The sequence below is a fragment of the Balaenoptera physalus genome (assembly GCF_965194825.1).
Source record: "Balaenoptera physalus genome assembly, chromosome: 7".
Lineage (NCBI taxonomy): Eukaryota > Metazoa > Chordata > Mammalia > Artiodactyla > Balaenopteridae > Balaenoptera > Balaenoptera physalus.
The window spans coordinates 56,357,663-56,379,248 of record NC_138886.1 but is presented as its reverse complement, the minus strand read 5'-3'; the positions used below and the strand labels follow the sequence as shown (position 1 = coordinate 56,379,248).

The following is a 21,586-nucleotide window of genomic DNA, read 5'->3' as shown; positions in this document are numbered from 1 at the left end:
ATAAATGCCCATCGACAGATGAATGGATAAAGAAGATGTGGTACATATATACAATGGAATATTACTCAACCATAAAAATGAACGAAACTGGGTCATTTGTAGAGACGTGGATGAATCTAGAGACTGTCATACAGAGTGAAGTAAGTTAGAAAGAGAAAAACAAATATCGTATATTAACGCATATATGTGCAACCTAGAAAAATGGTACAGATGAACCAGTTTGCAGAGCAGAAATTTAGACACAGATGTAGAGAACATACATATGGACACCAAGGGAGGAAAGCAGTGGGGGGGGGGGGAGGGGCGGGGGAGGGGGGCGTGGTGGGATGAATTGGGAGACTTGGATTGGCATGTATACACTAATATGTATAAAATGGATAACTAATAAGTACCTGCTGTATAAAAAATTAAATGAAATTCAAAAATTCAAAAAAAAGAAACTAACACAACATTGTAAATCAACTATAGTCTAATATAAAATAAAAATTAAATTAAAAAAAGAAGACGTGTTTTATATGTGTGTGTATATATATATATGTATATACACAATGGAATATTACTCAGCTGTAAAAAACAGAATGAAACGTTGCCATTTACAACATGCATGGACCCAGAGAATATAATACTTAGTGTAGGAAGTCAGACAGAGAAAGACAAGTACTGTATGTTATCACTTATATGTGTAATCTAAAAAATAAAACAAACAAATATATATAACAAAACAGAAATAGATTCACAGATATAGAGAACAAACTAGTTGTTCATTGGGGAGAGAAAGGGGGAGGGGCAAGATAGGAGTATGGGATTAACAGCTACAAACTACTATGTACAAAATAAAAAAGCAACAAGAATATATTGTACAGCACAGAAAAATATAGCCATTATTTTGTCGTAACTTTAAATGGAGTATAATCTATAGAAATACTGAATTACTATGTTGTTTACCTAAAACTAATATAATATTGTATATCAACTATACTGTAATTAAAAACTGAAAAGGAGATATTCATGGATACAAACACATTTTCATCTAACCTTATCAAAAATATTAACTCCCGTAGACATACATTTGTAACAACCTGGGAAGATCCTCTTTTGTCAGTGGAGATAAAACAGATTTCTCAAAAGAAATATCTTTGAGTGGATCATTGATAATAAAAATAAACTAGTTAAGTCTTCTCTTTTTAAAGCTATGAAGAATTTACAAGGCAAATTGGAAGGACCAGCCTTCTTCCAGCCCCATTTGCTGAAAAGAAGAGTCCCTCGTGTTTCCTAACACTTAGTTTTTTGCTGACTCTTTTGCCAATCCCCTTACCCCCCTAAAAAAAAAGGCCAGGAGAGTTAAAGTCTCAAAAACTGATTTTAGATTTGCTAGAAAAATGTTGTGAAGTATTTTTCTTGCCAACAGAGTTTAATCTAAATGAAGATTGAATAATATAAACTCAGTATCACACTTGCCTCCAGGTTATTCACTTCCTTTGCCTTAAAACATTTTCTGCATTAGTATTCATCCTTCACTTCCATTAATTTTGTGGCTTGATGTGTGTTCTCACACTCCTGAATCCGATTACCAAAAATTCACTTACCCAGCCCTTTAGCATTATGTTATTTTATGTATATGCTAATTTTATTTTTTATGAAAAATTTCAAAAATATACAAAAATAAATTGCATAAGGAACCCCCATTTACCTATCACCCTGCTTTAACAGTTATCACACGCTCATCCTATTTCATCTATACCACCACCTACTTCCCACCACCACCTTCTCCCTCATATTATTTTAAAGCAAATTGTTTCATTTGTAAGTATATTTTGCTTTTGCCGAAGTAACCAGCTCTGTTATGTTTCTTCCTTGGGTTCTTCATGCAATTTCCATCAGACAGTTTTTAGTTCCTATGCGGGAGTTGTATATTCTACTTTGAACTTTCCATCTGCATGTAATGAATGATTGAATCTAGCTGGAATTCAATGCATGCTAAGTACAATGTCTACATACAAAAATCCAGAATGGAGCTAATGGGAAAAATAAAACTCGGACAACACGGCAAGAACAATAGTACCACAGTGAGCCATCTGTGTGTTGAAGAGAACCTATAATATTGTGTAAAATAAATGTTTAGGGAATTGGTTAGCCAGTAGGTCCTTAAAACCTTGCATTTTTGTGTTACATACTATTTTAAAACAGTAAAACCCAACCACATTTTATATATTAAATCACGTAAATGTATTAGATCATAATGTCTTAGTTAATGGATTTGCATTTTATCTGCTAGGAATTTGCAACTTTCTCTATTGTAACTATTGTAACAATAAGACTATTGTAACTTTCTGCAGCCACGTCACCCCTTGTTCCTCAAGCTTCTCTGAGGTACTTCGTATGCCTGTTCAAGAGCCCTGCCTTAGTCTCCCTACGCTCAAAGCAATAGCACCACCGTGTGGTAAGATTAAAAGGTTTCCTCACACTAGCACATACAACTTTTTACAGCTGTTCTAAACGTGCTAAGTAACTCTTTAGCACTCTGGTGAAGCTTTGGACTCCTTCTCAGATTAATAGTTGTATATCCATAAAATACAGTACATAGAATTACAAAGGGAACCACTTATATAAAAATACTGTTATAGTCAGGTATTCACAGACTCCAGTCAAGAAGCCATAATATGTTTATGTTATGTTTCCTTCAGAAGCAACTCTTCTCTATTATTCTTGTAATTAAGGATTGTAATTCTAGTTGTGTTTGCAGGTAGGCCTTCAGGAATCGCATAATGGCTTTGCCTTCATCTCTATGAATATTTATATGCTCTATAAGAAGGGACAGGATTAGAGTCTGAACAGTGAAAAAATATTGGGTTTTGTATCCAGGTCCTCTAAATACTTGAAATTTAGATACTCTTGCCAAGAAGAGAGGATAATTTCACAGGGTGCTTCTGAAAGTGTGGTCTTGCAGCATAAGGACTTACCCTGTGTGCCTTTATGGGACCTACAAAGTGGGGCGGACTGGACAGTTAATGCTCTGATACAGCTCCGCTGGGTAATTCCGTTCTGGAGGGCTCAGAACTAATTTCTTCCTCAGAGGGCTAACGGAGTAGCTCTATGTACCACTAGAGGGCACTGTGAGGACTCCGTTGCCAGCCAGGTGAGGGGTGACTTGGTCAGTTTCTAGGAGGTTCAGAGCCAAATGCTAACATCACACAGGTACAAACTCATAATGGAATCACAGCACTTACTAATATCTTTCCTCTTATTTTTAGAAAAGACTGTGTGTATACATGTGTGTGTGCTTATTATGTATGTTCATGTGTGATTAGAGAAAGGAAACTAACCTTTTTTTGTTCGTTTCATTGAGTGTTTTTTTAGTGCCTGTTATGTTAGGCATTGTGCTACTACAGCAGGATTAAATTTTAGACCCCAAATAAGGATATGTCAGAAAGATTACAATTGTATTTAATCAAATTGTTAGTTTCTACTCCAAAAATATACATATCTTTTTAATCAGGAGGAAAATAAATTTTTAAAATCTCTATGCCCCATATTGCTCAGTCATTACTGAGCCTCTCTCTGTATCAGACACCTGGAACCCCACTTCACATCCTCTAACCCTCAACTCTGATTCCAGCCATGGCTGTGGTAAACAGGTTCCTGCAGGCTTCCTCCCTCTTTGCACTGAAAGCGCCTCCCCTCAAGCCTGTGCCTAGTTTCCCTCACTTCCTGCCTCAGGGCTTCTCGGATTCCTTTTTGTGAGTGCTCATAGGTGCCTGCTCAGCTCTCACATACATGCAAACCAGAGAGGTTAATGTCCCAACTGATGGGAGGCAGGAGCAGAAGAATAAACAGTTCTCCCTCTTGTTCCTAGTCCTCTCTGGGGGGATAATTCTGATTTGAACCCATGCCAGTAACCAATTCAATAATGCAATCTTGTATTGACTTCCCCTCATCCCCTGTGCTGAACTCCTGCTCCATGGGATTACTTCTCAAATAAATTACCTACACCCCAGCCTTTGTCTCAAGCTGCGATCTCAAGGGACTACAGGCAAAGACACACTCCCATCCAACTGAGTTATACAAAAGGTTCAATGGGTCTTACAAAGAAAAAAATTAATGGAGAAACCACTCCGGGCTTTGGTCCACACTTTGGACCACCAACTAAGATGCTCATTACTCAAGCCCAAATAGTCCCTTGGAAGTATGCAAGTATGGGAGTGTGCTCCTTTGGGGCACAGTAATATTTACAAGTCTGGGAGCCAGGTATTAGCATATAGTTTCACATGTACTCCACACACCTGTGGAGATCCAACTTCCAGAAGAACAGTAGTTCTCCCATCCTCATGGAACATTCTTCATCCTTTCCCTAAATTGGGGGGAAATGTCCACTTCCTCTCTGTTCCATTTCATTCCTTGTAAGGATACCCACCCCCCTCCCACCCCACTCATACTTAAAACAATCTCCCTGATGAGTTTAAGCTTTCACAAAACATAGGAAAAACAACTTTGTCTTCAAACAACAGCTTTCTTCCTTATAATAACTCCCAAGGAAGAGATACACAAAGGACCTTCTTGGAAAATGAAGATGGGGAAAATATAGAGAAAAAAAATCCCACATGAATTAATATTGCAAAAAAAATCTCTACATTTATATTTTGTCTCATTTGGATGTCACAATGACCCAGTGAACTAAGTCTTATTATTCCCCATTGAAAATGAGCAAACTGTGGATTGAAGAAGTTTAGTAATTCTCCCCAAAGTCTCACACCTCCTAAGTGGTGAAACTCAAATTTGAATCTAGCTCTCTCTACCTTCCAGGTCCTTTCCAGTATTAATGCTGTGTAATCAGGATGAACAGTTTAATTTTGATTCTTGGCCTTCAATCCTCAATTTCTGTTTCCTTTATCAAGAAGAGTCTTGCTTATTGAATGTTCATTTGTCATTGGTATCTCCCATCTGTCTTGTTCTGTAGAATTAATCTTCACAGGAAAACTGCATGGACTAGAAATATTTCAAGAAATTAACTGGTGTTGCTTTAGATTTATCTTGAGGTACAAATATAAACAGGAAAGCACTTACATTCGGGGCCAGCCATGGAATTTCTGCAACTGTCACTCATCACAGATGTCAAAACAGAACCTGGAAACCTCCCCCACAAGCCGGAGGGAGATTCCCTATAAGCACAGTTTTCAGCAGCTGGCAAGTGTAATTTTATGAGCCTTCCAGATCTTCTCTGAGTCTGAATGACTTTTAATGGACAGATGCAAGCAGTATGGTTAGTTGGAATCTTCCACCACTGCAGCAGTAGGACCAGATACCATTAATTCTAGAGTGCTGGCTCTGTTTTAAGCCTTGTGGGTTTTGCAGCAGCTGTGAGCTGTGCTGTGAGGAGCCAGGTAGGACTTTTCCTGGCTCTGAAGCTTCAAGTCACTATATAATTGGCTCTAGATGATCTATATGGAAACATAGACATGCTCAGGAACTTAAAGCCTTTACCAGACCATCACATTCCCCATTTTTTATACAAGTAATGCAAGAACATATTGCTACAAAAATTCAAACCATACAGAAATATATGGAGTAAAAAGTAAAAGTCCTTTCCCCCAACCTCAAAGGCATTCACCTCCTAGAAGTAACCACTGTAACAAATTGGTATATATACTATACATTTTCCTGCACATGTTTTATACACACATATAGGTGTTTTACAAAATGGAATTGAACCAATGACATTGAACCCTGCCTTTTTCACTTTACAGTATAATTGATGGATTGTTGCCACTGTGGATTCCTGGTTTCTAATCTCAACTGGAGAAAAGTTTGCAATTCTTTTTTTTTTTTCCTTTTCAATTCTCAAAGTTATCTTTGTTCAACTCCTTTATCCTGCATTCCTCACTCCCATGGCTTCTCCAAAACCTTTGACTTTTTCCTCAAACACTCACTGCCTTACTTAAGGCCAATAGTCTCGCCAAGAAAATAGAGATCATCGTCTTTAAAAAAAGTTGTTCAGTTACTGCCTACCTGCCACCTCAACTGCAAGCTTACCTCACATGCATTCTCTTTCAGGCTCTCCTCCTTTGCAATAGAAGTGTCCATTCTTTTCCTTAAGATCTATCCCCTCTACTTGTACTCTGAATGGTGTACGTTACCACACCGGGGGCATTTTGAGAGCCAAAAAGACTAAGTTCCAGTCTTGTTCTGCCCTTTCTAGCTGTGTGACCTCAGACAAGTTACCTAAGTTCTCTGAGCCTAGGAAAGGTTCTGTTCCCATTGTCAATGAATGATTTATAATGACACTAATCTAAAAGGTTTTTTAATTGTCCTCTAAGAATACTCATTGTTCCAGCCATTCTATCTCTTCATATAACATTTTCATTAATTTTGTTGATACATTTTCTTCATTAAAAAAAATGCATAGGTAAAGACCAAGTAAATGCCACAAACATAGCATGTTGCACTAAATCTCTATGTAAATCAACATCTTCAAAATAAGTTAGAAATCTAAGAAACTTTACAGGAAAACAAAAAGAACCCAAAGAACATAGAGCCACATTATCTTATCAGTCTGTCATTTTATTGTTATTAAAACAATGACCAGGATGAATAAAAGGAAACCTACTATAGTGTGATTGACTACAATTTCTGTAAAAGCTTTCTGTTAAATGACTCCCAAAACTATAGCTTAGGAATTTGAAAAGGACCCTTAAGAGGGCTCACCTAGTCCAAAGCATAGAGTCGGTCTTTCCAACATTATTGCTACAGTTATCATGGTAGGAAGAAAACTCCACATGCAATTCTGTCTAGACGATTCTGTTCTTAAAATAGGATTTAAATTCACTGAGGAAATCTGTTGTCTTGGGTGCTCCTTTTTCAAAGGAAGATACTTTTGCTTGAGAAGTCTCTGGGAAAATGAACTTTTTTTTTTTTAACCCTTCCCTATATTTAGGCTTGTTGTGTTGGCTAATCTCTAGGAGATTGTGTGGTAGGTTTCTGCTATCTGTGAGTTGTGGTAGCTTCATCAGCACTCTTAAGAATTCTCATCCAAGGTGCTGGTATCATTGATAGTAGAGTCCACTGTTTAATGAATGAGTTATCCAGAGATTCACCTGCCATGGGATCTCATGCAAAACTTGCCACCTGCTTTTGTGCATAGCATTCCTTTCACCACGCTATTTCACCACCTTTCTGACAACCGAGGTTATCGCTATTTGCCTTTAGGTTCAAGGTGCTTTCTTTCATGTCACATCTCTCCATAGATTCGGGTAGGAAGTTGTGATGCATGAGTCTGGATGTCCTAGAAACACACCTTAACTAGAGTAAAATCTGGGAGCAGTTCCCTCACCCCTGTCCAGGGTGTGTGCTGCTGCCATCGTGTTCCAGCTGTGTGACCTTGGCCAAGACACAAACCCGTCAGACTTCAGATGCCATATTTTCATAGCTGCAGCCTGAGGGGCAGGCCTGTAGTTAAACACACATCTACACATCTAAGGGCTGACTGTAATCCTCTCCAGAGACCCCAGAGGGCAGGTGCTATCTTCCTGCTCTCCCTCTGCCATGCTCCAGAGTACAGGACCCCAGATTTTGCAATACTCAAGGTACACCTACTGTGAAAAACATGCACCTCATTTGTGTCTTCTTTTGGATCATGGAGGGGAACCTGCACACATGTCTGGCGCCAGATTTTTGTGGCTGCCACCCAGGGGACACCTCTAGATTGCCTGGCTCATGGCCAGCAGAGCCTGTACTCTTGGGTCTCCTGGGACTGCAACAAACAGAGAGACAGTTCTTGGCTGGCCACCACCCCGAGGGCACAGCACAGAGAGAGTGGACAGATACACCATTGTCCCTCTGTGACAAAGGCCTACCTGCTTGTCCTGGAGCCTGGCCTGAGGGGAAGAACCCTCTGGCACACGTCTGGAGGCCCACTGAGATGCCCTCTGGGAAGGAAGTCTGTCCCAGAGTCTCCCTCACTCCAGGCACATAGAGCCATATTTTTATACACAGTATATGTAGTGTGTACATATAATATATCCTCTTTTTCTCACTGAAACATTTCAACACATCTTAAAATATCATGGCTTATTTAACAATTATTCTACCCATTGTTGGGTTATTTTCAATTTTTTTAATACTCTAACATACATCTATTGTGAAAAATATGCACCTCATTTTTGTCTTCTTTTGTATCATCCACTTAGGATCTATTGTTCAAAGTGGAATTTCTGCATCAAAGACTTTTTAACTACCATTCTAGATTCTCAGCTAAGTAATCAGGGGCCACCAGCAATAGATTTATTTTCCAACAGTCCACTAGTGCTGTGTCGTTCCTGTAATTTATCTTAGATAGTTATGTGGAGATGTGGTTGTGCCTTTAGTTTGCTTTGTTTTAATTACTACCCAAATTGGAGACTTTTTCCCGTCAAGATTTATAGTCTATATTTCTTTGTTGATAAATCATCTGCTCTGGCCACTTATCAAGCAGGATATAAATCTTTTGTATTTTTTATTCTTTTATTTTTCAAATAATTTCACATTCTATAAATTATTCTAAAAGGATTTTATTGGTTTTGATCTTATATTTTTGTATAAATATATTTGCATGACTTAGCATGTTGAGGATAATAATATTTTCATGTTTTAAAATCTCTTTTTGGGAATTCCCTGGCAGTCCAGTGGTTAGGATGCCACACTTTCACTACCAGGGCCCAGGTTCAATCCCTGATTGGGCAACTAAGATCCCACAAGCTGCGTGGCACGGCCAAAATAAAATAAAATTTAATTTAATTTAATTTAATTTAAAAGTCTCTTTTTTTGTTAAACTACCTTTCTAATCCTTGGTTTTATTAATTTTAGTTTTTTTCTCTTTTAAAATTAATTGAATCTCTGAGTTCTTATCAAGATCTTGGCAGGAAACAGAAAACATATTTAGAAAGTGTTACTGAAGAGAGTGTGCTGAAAGGATTGTTTACAAAAATGTGGGCAAGGTTAAGAGAACATAACAAAGCACAGGGTCTAGGAACATTTATACACTTTTACCATATTTAGGCCTAAAGGGGATATGGGAGAGAATGAACCTACAGAGAGTTTGCAGCCTGGAAAAAAGGGCCTCCTTATAAGAATTGTATCAGTAGAATGCAGCCTGTACCAGGACTGCCTCAAGGTGGGGCGAGAACAGGGCAGAGAGATGGGGACTAAATACCCTACCCCACCTCTTCCCAATCTCTTGCTAATGCCTCTCATAAGCCAATTCAACCAGAAGACAGAGAGAAAGGGAGCCTGAGTGATGCAGTCTGTAGATGTCAGCCTCCTGGACTACAGAAAAGGGCAGAGAACGTAAGGAGGGAGAGGAGCAATGGAGAACAACCAGCACATAACTATACCCATGGTCTCTCATATTTCTGCACATCTTGTGAGCAAAGACATTCTGGACTATATTATTAAGTATGCTTGTGTAGTGAATAGCCTTGGAAGACAGAGATAATGTCTCCCTCTGGAGCAAAGGGCAAGCATGATTACTAACCAGAATAAAAAGATAATGTCTCCCCCTGGAGAAAAAGCAGTCAGCTTTACTGCCCGTTATAAAAGATTTGTAATTAAAACTCAGCGTTTCCCTCCTGTAACACAGTCCTTGATGTGTATAGCTGGCATCTATCCCTCTTTGCATCATGCTGTAGGAATTGGGAGTTGGGAACCAGTGAAAAATGCTGATACTCTGACGGCTGCTGTTGCCGTGAGTAACAAATTATCTTTTGTCTCTGATGCAGAGTCTCATATCTTTTACTATCATCCATGAAACTATGGCAGGCTAACTTGTTAGCTTTGAAATAGCGTAAAATCTCAGATTCTTCACAGCTCTTGACAATTCAAAAAAGAGAAGCCAAACAAAACATAACAAACCAACTGTATTTGTCATGATTGGAGGTGGCTATTACTCACCTCCCTACTCTGAAAATTGATCATTAATGAGAAAGAATTAAGCACTCCTTCACAGTTGCCAAATAGCCTCAGGTCATGAGGGAGAGCTCTTTATTACAGAAAAATGCCAGCTTACAAACATAGAAGAAATGATGGAATTAGAAGAATAGTTACCTTTTCCCCACTCCTGATGAAATATCTGATTTAGGCAAGGAGAGTTTGAAGGTTGTCAAAGTATTACCCCAAAGATAACTTATTTGTCTCAACGGGAAAAACAAAATGGAGAGGTCAGGCAGTCACTACTTAAAGCTTAGTAATAATAACTGTAGGACAACCAAACATTATGTATACTTAATGAAATGCATATGAAGTACATAGCATCACTTATAAAGGATTATTATCAAAAGTGCTTAACTTGAATCTAATTTAACCTTTATAGTTAATGACTTTTTACAAATGATATTTTTCCAATACTTAAAAAGTGATTGAAAGTTACGCAAACTGTTCCACTTTGCCTGGGACTGTCCTGGAACTGAAACTCCTCATTCCAAGAAACCCCAGTCCTAGGCAGACCAGGATGGTTGGTCACCCTAGCATAAGTTTAACCAATTAGACTCTTCATAATTCTAATATATCAGATTTTCATAAATCTTTTAAAAGTAGACACACAGTGATAAATTACGCAAAATGTTATAATGGCTACTAAAAAGATGAGTACACTAATGACAGTTTTACACTAACAAGAGTTCTAATTCAATGGAAAAATATTTATTCTTTATTATATCATTATTATTATTACTTCTTCCTGACTGTACAACTTCTGAAACTTACTTAAAAAGTCAGGATTACCTCTCACACCAACTGAAAATGCAGATAAAAATGTTTTGTCATCTTTCAAGATGATTTTACCAAGTATACTACCCAGTGGGACAGGTCCTTTAATTTATATTTTGCCTATTATACAAGAAACTGTACAAAATATTGTCTCTAATTAATCAGATATATTTTCATTCTTATAACCGTAATAGTAGTAGTAGTAGCAGTATAAAAGAGACACTCCTCTGAGTGTTTTATCTTTGTAAGATAATATGTTTAGTTTACTATGTCTGCTTGGTCTTTTTTATTAAAATTACAGCTAATATAGTTTATAATTAATTGTTTGGAGTAGTGGGGCCCAGTCTGATTCCTACTTTGGTTCTTTTCTCATTCTTCACCACTTCTGCCCTGGGCATTGTTTCTACTGGGCTCTGTCTAACCCTGGGAGTTGGAGCCAAACATTCTAATTTTAGGAGAACAAAATGACATGAAATGTCTGGATGGTTGATATCCTCCATCATTATTATAACTTTCCTCTCAGTTATTTAATCTGTATTTAAAATTTTTTTAACCTATCTGTATCCTCCTTTATTTGTTATGAAATTAAATCAGTTAATACCTGGAAGTACTAATGTACATATTTTCAACCATCTGGTAAAGAAGCAAGTTCAGTACTCACATAGTGAGTTTTCTGTTCTCTCCAATTCATGATGTTTTTATTCAACTTTTAATATTCTGAATTATTGCCATGCAATTCTTAAAGATGATAACAGCGTTTTACTACTGTGCTTCTCATATACTTGGACGTAAGGGGTAATATGCTGAGAAATCCATAAAACCACAGGTTAAACATGGCTGGTCCTCCTGGCATGAGCTAAGGAGTTCCAAAGTAGATTGTAAACTTCATGAAGGTAGGCATTCTGTTTTATTCACTATTGTATCCCCAGTGTCCCAGCACAGTGCCTGGAACATAGTAGGTACTCATTAAATATTTTTTGAATAAATGAAGGAAATGGAAAGCTTAGAGAGAAAACAATTTCATATGAAAAAACTTGAAAATATTAGCAACTGGAACATCATATTTACATTCAAATTTTAAGTTAAAACATAAGCTGCTTCAGGTTACAGCCCAAAGTGTCAGAAATACCTTTCTCCTCAGCTATTTTTTGGAGGGGAGGGAGATGATCTGGGTGAAAAAGTTGAGGTGTTATTCTAAATCAATAAGTTTACATTGAAAACAAATGAAGAAGAAATTTATTTTTCATTTTTTCTGGTCCGTTATTTAATTTTTAAATGCACAATGTGTATAGATTGCAAAAAGTACCCAGTTATACTCAAATTCACAAATATGTATGGACTTTAATTAGGTTAAAAATATCTTAAACTTACTAAAGGCTAGAGAGTACTTTCTAAAAATTACAGTGTTCAGTGATCTTTAGAATCACTGACTATAACTACTTGGGTTCAAGATTTATTGTAAAGCTATAGTAATCAATACAGTCAGTGCGGCATTGGAATAAGGATACACATATAGATTAATAGAACAGAATAGAAGGTTCAGAAATAAGACTACATGTATATGGTCAATTAATATTCAACAAAGATGGCAAATCAGTGGGATAAAAGTGGAACAACTATAAACTCATATGCAAAAAGAAATGAACTTCTGCCCATGCCTCATACCATATACAAAAATCAACTTGAAATAGATCCTAGATCTAAATGTAAAATCTTTAAACTTAAAACTATAAAACTTATAGAAGAAAACATTAGAGGAAATATTTGTGAACCTGAGTTGGGTAAAGATTTCTTAAATAGGACATAAAAAGCAGAAAACTTAAAAGTTTTTAAATGATAAATTGAACTTAAATATAATTAATAACTTTTGATTTTCGAAAAGCATGGTTAAGAAAAAGAAAAGGAGAAAATATTTGAAAGCATATATCTGATAAGGGACTAGTATCCAGAATATTTAAAGAACTTTTGAAACTCAATAGCAAGAGGACAAAAAAATTAGATTTTTTGAAAAATGGGCAAAAGATTTGAACAAAGACCTCACCAAAGAAGATACACAAATGGCAAATAAACACATGAAAAGATAATCCACACTGTTAGTATTTAGGGAAATGCAAACTAAAATCACAATCAGATACCAAGACATGCTCACTGGAATAACTAAAACTTAAAAGACTGATAATCCCACATGCTGACAAGGATGTGGAGCTAATGGCACTTTCATATGTTTCAGTCAGAATGCAAAATAGTACATCCACTTTGGAAAGCATTTGACAGTTTCTTATAAACCTACACTTGCTATTTGACCAAGCCATTTCACTCCTAGTATTTGCTGAGAGACATGAAAACATATTTTCCCACAAAAACTTGTACTCATATATTCATAGGAGCTTTATTCATAATAGCCTAAAACTGGGAACAACCCAAATGTCTGTTGATTGGTGAATGCATGAACAAATTGTGGTGTATTCATATGATGGAATAAAAAGGAACAAACATGCAACAGAGTGGACGAATGTCAGAAGCATTGTGCTAAGTAAAAGCAGCCAGACACAAAAAGCTTCATACTGAATAATTCCATTTATATGAAATTCTAGAAGAGACAAAGCTATAGCAAGAGAAATCGGATTAGTAGTTGCTTAGAGCCAGGGGTGCGGAAAGGAGATTGTCTACTGAGGGACCCAAAGAATCTTTTTGGGGTAATGAAAATATTCTATATATGATTGTGGTCATAGTCACTTGACTGTCAAAACTTACCTAATTAAACACTTATAATTGGTGAATTTTATTGCACATGAGTTATACCTTAATAAACCTGATTTAAGATAAAAATACTTTGCAGTTTTTGCATCACTTAATGCCTGGTATATTAATGAGTCAAGTTCCAGGTGGGAAAATAGAAACCACACTAAGTACTTCAAGAGGAGATTTAAGAGATTGGTTACAAAGGTGTGAGAGACCTGAAGGAGTGAATAAATAGCACTGAGGTAATCAAAAGATGGTAACTGAAGGACCTGCTACCATCCCTAAAGCTGAAGGAACAAAACAGAACTGGTATCTTTGAGTTCAGAGCTATGGCTGAAACCTCTGAGGAAGGAGTGCCCCCAGGCTACTGTGGGTATATCTGCAGAGAGAAGAGATTGGGCTGCAAGAGGGAGGAAATTGCTGTCACCAGGAGGAAGGGCCACTGCTGGGGCAATCCAGACAAGAAAAGGAAAAACAAGAAGGATCAATCTCTTTTCTGTCCCTTTTCTATCCTCCAATCTCTAGCAGCTCCTATTGGTGGAAATGATCAGGGACCCAGATGAGAAAGGAGAAATTTTGCTTCCAGAGCCTAACCTCAGAATCAGAGAACAAATTAGAGAAAGTATGAATGTGAAGCCGAAAGACAACACGTAAATGACACTTCTGGTTTATCCCACTTTTAAGAATATTAAGATTAATCAGGAACTTCAGGTGGTTTCATCCTTATCCCTCTATTATTAAATTCCCAGTCAATGTTTCATTTAATGGTTTTAGCATCCATTGGTTACTGTTACCTACATTCATTATTTCATTTGGGGTGACAACACAGCAATTTTCTGATTTTAGCATTTTTGTGCTCTTTTTATCTGGAATTCTATCAAGAAGAAGTGGATAACTATTTGGTTATCCTGAAATACAGTTTGTACAGAAAAGGCAGGAAAAATCTTGATTATTCCTCTTTATCAATTTTCAGTTGGTGACTTAGCATCCTCCAAAGATGATCAATGCGTTGGTGGCTTTTGTTAGTATTAGAAACTCAGAACTTTTGTTGATATATTTAAAGTTTTTTTAATTCATCGAAGGCATTATTCTTTTTGATATTCATATTGTTCCATCTTAGGTCGGTAGGAGCCTTCATAGTATTTTTTGTTTTCTGTATTTTTATTTATTCTGGATTATGCTTGAAAAATGTCAAGTATGTCCAATTTAATTCTACCCCCTATGTCCAATTTAATTCTACCCCCCTCATTTGACTCTAAATCTCTCAGATCTTGGAAGAAATTTGCAACTTATTTTGCACTTTCTTCATGTAGTAAGCTGCTAATAAACACTCGAATTGTCTGCTGTTGAGTCACTTTATGGAAACATTCTTAAATGGCCTCTCAACAGTGCAAACTATTTTAAAAGCCAATTTTAATTACAAAATTTAATAAAGTTGTTCAACTGTAACCAAGTCTTCAAGTCCAGTCTTGAAATCTTGGTTATTATGTGTGCTTCTTAGGGGGGAAAAAGGGAAGTAACAATGCAAAAGGTAAATAGAATAGAATTATGCAATCCAGAGAGGAAGTACCTTAAGATTTTAAATCTGTGTATGTTATTCTAAAATAAAAGAACATAAATATTTTTCCTAAAATGGATTCAGTTTAACTCTTACTGTTGTAACAATGACCATCACCATAGAGTGTGGGAGCAACTAGAGAACAAAATGGATTTGGGGACTCACCTTCTTAGGGAAGCCTCTTTTTCCTCCAGAAAGAGTTAGCAGTCTTTTGGTCTGCATTAATTCTGTTCTTTATACATGTGTAGGTGAAGCAATAGGTAAATTGCAGCACCTCCAACAAGATGCCCAGGCCAAAACTTGGGGAGATTTCCTAGGCTTCTCCTTCCCCTCTATGGTGCTATTGATATGACTTCTTAAGACCTGCAAGCCTTGCCCTCTTTTCTTTCCCTCCACCACTGCTGTGATTTAGGCTTTCAGCCTAATTGAACTAGGTTATTGGCCTCCTAAATGCCTCCAGTCTTCACACGTCAGTTTTTGCATTGCCATCAAAGTAATCTTTCTTAAAATGGATTATTTCACAGCCCTTGAGTAAAATCCTTAAAAGGCTCCTCTTTACCTTTAGGGGGGGAAAAAAGCCAAATTTCTTAACATGGAATATAAGACTCTTCATGATCTGGCCTCTATATAACTCTTGTCTTCCTCTTTCCTGCCTCCTATGTCATCCCCAAGACCCTCAAGTCCCATACCCAATGCTCCAGCAAAAAATACTGACAGAACTCATCACACTAGGCTCTCAGACCATTCTGCATTTGAACACAGCTCTTCCCTTTACTTAGAAACTTCTCTTTCTTCAAATAGTTAATAAAGATTCATCCATCAAAAGTCAGCCCTGAGTTTCCATTTCTCACCTAAAATTAGTATTATACCTATCTTACCAACCTTGCAAACCTGTATAATGGTCAAAATGACAGAATGGCAAGGTGCCAATACAAAAGTAAGATCTAATCATTGTTAGAGGAATGATCATTGTTTTTGATTGACACACCTGCTTGAATTAAAGAAACAATATTTAGCCTCGGGGGCATTTATTTCTTAGAATAATCTCAGCAGCTTCCTACTAAAAGAAAAACTGTGAAGGCATTTTACAGTTTGCAAAGAAAATCTTGAGTGACATGACCAGGGATACAAAATCAGTTTAGAGACAAGACCAGGATTCTAGTCTCCTGATTACTAGCCCAGGTCACTTCTCATCATGCTTTACTCAGTTGTCTTTCTCATTCTTTATAATAATCCACAGGCCAAGTGATTCCGACACACACCTGAGTCTGCGCACCTAATAGTGGGGTAGTAATCATTGTCTTTATCTTTTATTGTACTTATTTGATGAACAGCTTTATTGAGGTATTATTCACATACCGTACAATTCACCAATCTAAATTGTACAATTCAATAGTTTTGAGTATAATCACAGAGTTGTGCAACTATCACCACAATCAATTCTACAATATTTTCATCACCCAGAAAGAACCCCCCTGACAGCCGTCATTCTCTATCTCCCTTCCCCTTAGCCATTGCCAAACACTAATCTACTTTCTGTATGGATTCTCCTATTTAAGACCTTTCATATAATGGGAATCATACAACATGTGGCCTTTTGTGATCGTCTTCTTTCACTTAGCGGCTTTTCAAGGAGTACTCTCTGCTTTAAAATTATCAGTGTAACAACAATAGAGATAGTTTAGAAATTAAGGCAAAAAGAATCATCCATAATCCCATTCTAATACAATCAATATCATACTTTTCTTTCATTTTCTTTCTCCTCTGTAGGTACATTTTCATCTGATTGGAAAACAGATGGAGAGCGACCCTCGCTCCCACCTTCCCAGAGCCCAGACCGAGGGCCAGACAGGGGAGGAAGAAGCGCTCCCGCCCATCCCCGCCGGCGCCTCGTTGACGTCACTGCTTCGAGCCGCAGACCCCCGCCCTGCTGCCCCGTCGCGGTCGCTTTGACAGAACGCGATGGCGGCGTGCGGGTCTGCCGGAGTACCGGCGACCGTGTCGGGAAAGCAAGAGTTTTACCAGCTTCTGAAGAACCTCATCAATCCAAGCTGTATGGTCCGGAGGCAAGCAGAGGAAATCTATGAAAATATCCCAGGTCTGTGTAAGACTACATTCCTCTTAGATGCCGTCAGAAATAGAAGAGCAGGTTATGAGGTGAGACAAATGGCTGCCGCCCTGCTACGACGGCTTTTGTCCTCTGGGTTTGAGGAAGTCTATCCAAATCTGCCTTCTGATGTTCAGAGGGACGTCAAGATTGAACTGATACTGGCTGTTAAGTTAGAAACCCATGCTAGTATGAGGAAAAAACTTTGTGATATTTTTGCAGTGCTGGCCAGGAATTTGATAGATGAGGATGGCACTAACCACTGGCCCGAAGGTCTGAAGTTCCTTGTTGATTCAATCTACTCTAAAAATGTGGTTCTGTGGGAAGTTGCACTTCACGTTTTCTGGCACTTTCCTGGGATTTTTGGGACCCAAGATCGGCACGATTTGGATATCATCAAACGGTTGTTGGACCAGTGTATTCAAGATCAAGAACATCCAGCAATCAGGACATTATCTGCTAGAGCTGCAGCTGCATTTGTACTTGCTAATGAGAATAATATTGCTCTTTTCAAAGACTTTGCAGACTTGCTTCCTGGAATCTTACAGGCTGTGAATGATTCATGCTACCAGGATGATGATTCAGTGCTAGAATCCCTTGTTGAGATTGCAGATACTGTACCTAAATATTTGGGTCCTTATTTAGAAGATACTCTGCAATTGAGTCTAAAGTTATGTGGAGACTCTAGACTTAGTAATCTGCAACGCCAGCTGGCTCTTGAAGTAATAGTGACCTTGTCTGAAACTGCAACCCCAATGTTGAAAAAACATACAAATATTATTGCACAGGCAGTTCCTCATATATTGGCAATGATGGTTGATCTACAAGATGATGAGGACTGGGTAAATGCTGATGAAATGGAAGAAGATGATTTTGACAGCAATGCAGTTGCTGCTGAGAGTGCACTAGACAGACTGGCTTGTGGGCTCGGTGGAAAACTTGTTTTACCAATGACTAAGGAGCATATCATGCAGATGCTTCAGAGCCCTGACTGGAAATATCGACATGCTGGATTAATGGCCTTATCTGCTATTGGAGAAGGATGCCATCAGCAAATGGAATCAATTCTAGATGAAACAGTTAACTCTGTTTTGCTTTTTCTTCAGGATCCTCATCCAAGGGTGAGGGCTGCAGCCTGTACTACACTTGGACAGATGGCTACAGATTTTGCACCTAACTTCCAAAAGAAATTCCATGAAACGGTGATTGCAGCTCTGTTGCGTACCATGGAAAATCAAGGTAATCAGCGTGTGCAGTCACATGCAGCTTCTGCGCTTATTATTTTTATTGAAGACTGCCCCAAATCATTGCTAGTTCTACATTTGGATAGTATGGTGAGAAATCTACATTCCATCTTGGTGATTAAACTTCAAGAGTTGATTCGCAATGGAACTAAGTTGGCCTTGGAACAGCTTGTGACAACCATTGCCTCAGTTGCAGATACAATAGAAGAAAAATTTGTTCCATACTATGATATATTTATGCCCTCACTAAAGCATATTGTTGAGCTTGCTGTTCAAAAGGAACTCAAACTTCTGAAAGGAAAAACTATCGAATGCATTAGCCATGTTGGTCTTGCTGTTGGGAAGGAAAAATTTATGCAAGATGTATCAAATGTGATGCAACTGTTGTTAAAAACACAATCAGACTTAAATAATATGGAAGATGATGACCCTCAGACCTCTTACATCATTTCAGCGTGGGCCAGAATGTGTAAAATCCTTGGAAATGATTTTCAACAGTACCTTCCACTGGTTATTGAGCCTCTTATTAAGACTGCTTCAGCTAAACCTGACGTTGCTCTCTTGGACACACAAGACGTGGAGAATATGAGTGATGATGATGGATGGCAATTTGTAAATCTTGGAGACCAGCAGAGTTTTGGAATTAAGACTTCAGGGCTTGAAGCAAAAGCAACTGCTTGCCAGATGTTGGTTTATTATGCTAAGGAGTTAAGGGAAGGATTCGTGGAGTATACAGAACAAGTTGTAAAACTGATGGTTCCTTTACTGAAATTTTATTTCCATGACAATGTTCGAGTGGCAGCAGCAGAGTCCATGCCTTTTCTCCTGGAATGTGCAAGAATTCGTGGCCCAGAGTATCTTGCACAGATGTGGCAATTCATATGTGATCCCTTAATCAAGGCTATTGGGACTGAACCTGATACAGATGTACTCTCAGAAATAATGAATTCTTTTGCAAAGTCCATTGAAGTAATGGGAGATGGGTGCCTCAATGATGAACAGTTGGAAGAACTGGGAGAAATACTGAAAGCAAAACTTGAAGGGCACTTTAAAAACCAAGAACTGAGACAGGTTAAAAGACAGGAAGAAAACTATGACCAACAGGTTGAAATGTCTCTGCAAGATGAGGATGAATGTGATGTTTATATTCTGACCAAAGTATCAGATATTTTGCACTCATTATTTAGTACTTACAAGGAAAAGATTTTACCGTGGTTTGAACAGCTGCTTCCATTAATTGTAAATCTAATTTGTTCTAATAGGCCATGGCCAGACAGACAGTGGGGATTGTGCATATTTGATGATATCATAGAACACTGCAGTCCAACCTCATTTAAATATGTAGAATATTTTCGGTGGCCAATGCTACTAAATATGCGAGACAACAACCCTGAAGTCAGGCAAGCTGCTGCTTATGGCCTGGGTGTTATGGCACAGTTTGGTGGAGATGATTATCGTTCTTTATGTTCAGAAGCTGTTCCGCTGCTGGTAAAAGTTATTAAGTGTGCAAATTCCAAAACCAAAAAAAATGTCATTGCTACAGAGAACTGTATCTCAGCAGTAGGGAAGATTTTGAGGTTTAAGCCTAACTGTGTAAATGTAGATGAAGTTCTTCCACACTGGTTGTCATGGCTTCCATTGCATGAGGATAAAGAGGAAGCTATTCAGACTTTGAGTTTTCTCTGTGACTTAATTGAAAGTAACCACCCAGTTGTACTTGGTCCAAATAATTCCAATCTTCCAAAAATAATCAGTGTAATTGCAGAAGGAAAAATGAATGAGACTATTAACTATGAAGATCCCTGTGCCAAACGCCTAGCTAATGTCGTGCGTCAGGTACAGACTTCTGAAGAATTATGGTTGGAATGCATTTCCCAGCTTGATGATGAGCAGCAGGAAGCCTTACAGGAGTTGCTAAATTTTGCCTGAAGCACCTTAATATTACTTGAATATCATCCACCATAAAAGTAACTCCGAACAAGTGTTGTGAGTGGATTCCATTATGATCGAGAGAACTGTTCTCTTCCTGCTAAGCAGTTTATATGCCTTCCCCATGTTTCTCCAGGATTAGTCAGTGTTATAGCCTCTGTTTACCTTGCATGTTTTATCTCTTAAACACAGACCTTGGTGATAACCTGTGCTTCTGTTGTCTTAAAATGTTTGTCACCTTTCCTCTAGTTGATGTGAAGTATATAAATTGTTGCTATTTGTCTGAATTATTGATGCTGGGCAAGCAGTATACTTGGTGTCAAGATGTCATGCTGCCTACCACAAGATGCTAAGAGCTCACAAAGATGGGATAGGAGAACTTCCAGGACAAACATCTTTGGAATTGTGGGTGAAGAATATAGTGGCAGGCTTATTCCTCCTTGGTAATACTCCTAGTTTTCATAGTAATGGGAGGATGCTGAAATTTGAAAAGAGATTTGAGATATTACAATGGATGTGGGAAGTTTTCTCCATAATACGTATGAACTTTTTAATAATGTCCTCCCGAGACTGAGATATATCCATATTCTAGTTCCCAAAGTGTCCAGCTGAGAGTTAAAACTTTGAAGTCTTAGACCAGTCTCTTTTTTTTCAAGTTATCCAGGACTCTAAGGACCATGGTTACTGAAAAGCACATCCTGGTACATCTAACATTGGTAGCGTGTAGCATACTGTAACAGTGTTTGACAAATAGTAAATAATATTTGTGGGAGTCAATCAGTGTTATGTATTTGAGCAGAATATTGCATTGTGTATGTATGCCATTTTTTCCTGCAAAGCAGTTCAACAAGAAGAGAAGCCCCGATTCAAAGTGGGGCTTAAATAGATTTCTATTTTGGAGAAGTTCTTAATAGATTATATAGTAGCATTAAAGAGAATTCTATTGTGATCATGAAAGGGAAGCAAAATTAATCTTTAAACGAGAAAAAGAAAACAGCTTTGAGAACAGTTATTTAGCAGTAGGTATACATTGTAAGAAAACAGTTCTGTAAATCTAGGGTTAATTATATTAATTGCAATGTTGGTCTTTAATGTCAGGCTTTTTGTAGGGTAGAAGAAAACCTTTCTACTCAGCAAGTTATTATCCAAAATTTAAGAACAAATACATCTGTCAGGATTTCCTGGGGCTATTATGAGTACTGTCTATGTAACGTATTTAGTAAATATTTAAGACTTAGGAAGTGCTTAATAAATGGTAGCTGTTATTGCTGTTGG

The 21,586-nt window shown here is 37.7% G+C and overlaps 1 protein-coding gene across 3 annotated transcripts; it reads left to right on the top strand.

The window, feature by feature from the left end:
• Positions 1–337: 337 nt before the first annotated feature.
• RANBP6 (RAN binding protein 6) lies at positions 338–21,584 on the top strand. Of its 3 annotated transcripts, none has more exons than XM_082470879.1 (2): positions 338–17,129; positions 18,245–21,584. In XM_082470879.1, the coding sequence occupies exons 1-2, from the start codon at positions 16,994–16,996 to the stop codon at positions 18,313–18,315; spliced, it is 207 nt and encodes a 68-aa protein (XP_082327005.1). In that variant the 5' UTR covers positions 338–16,993; the 3' UTR covers positions 18,316–21,584. The 3 variants fall into 3 exon arrangements, with proteins under 3 accessions (XP_082327005.1, XP_082327003.1, XP_082327004.1); XM_082470878.1 differs by having other exon boundaries at positions 14,716–17,188; XM_082470877.1 differs by having other exon boundaries at positions 355–21,584.
• The last annotated feature ends 2 nt before the right edge of the window (positions 21,585–21,586 follow it).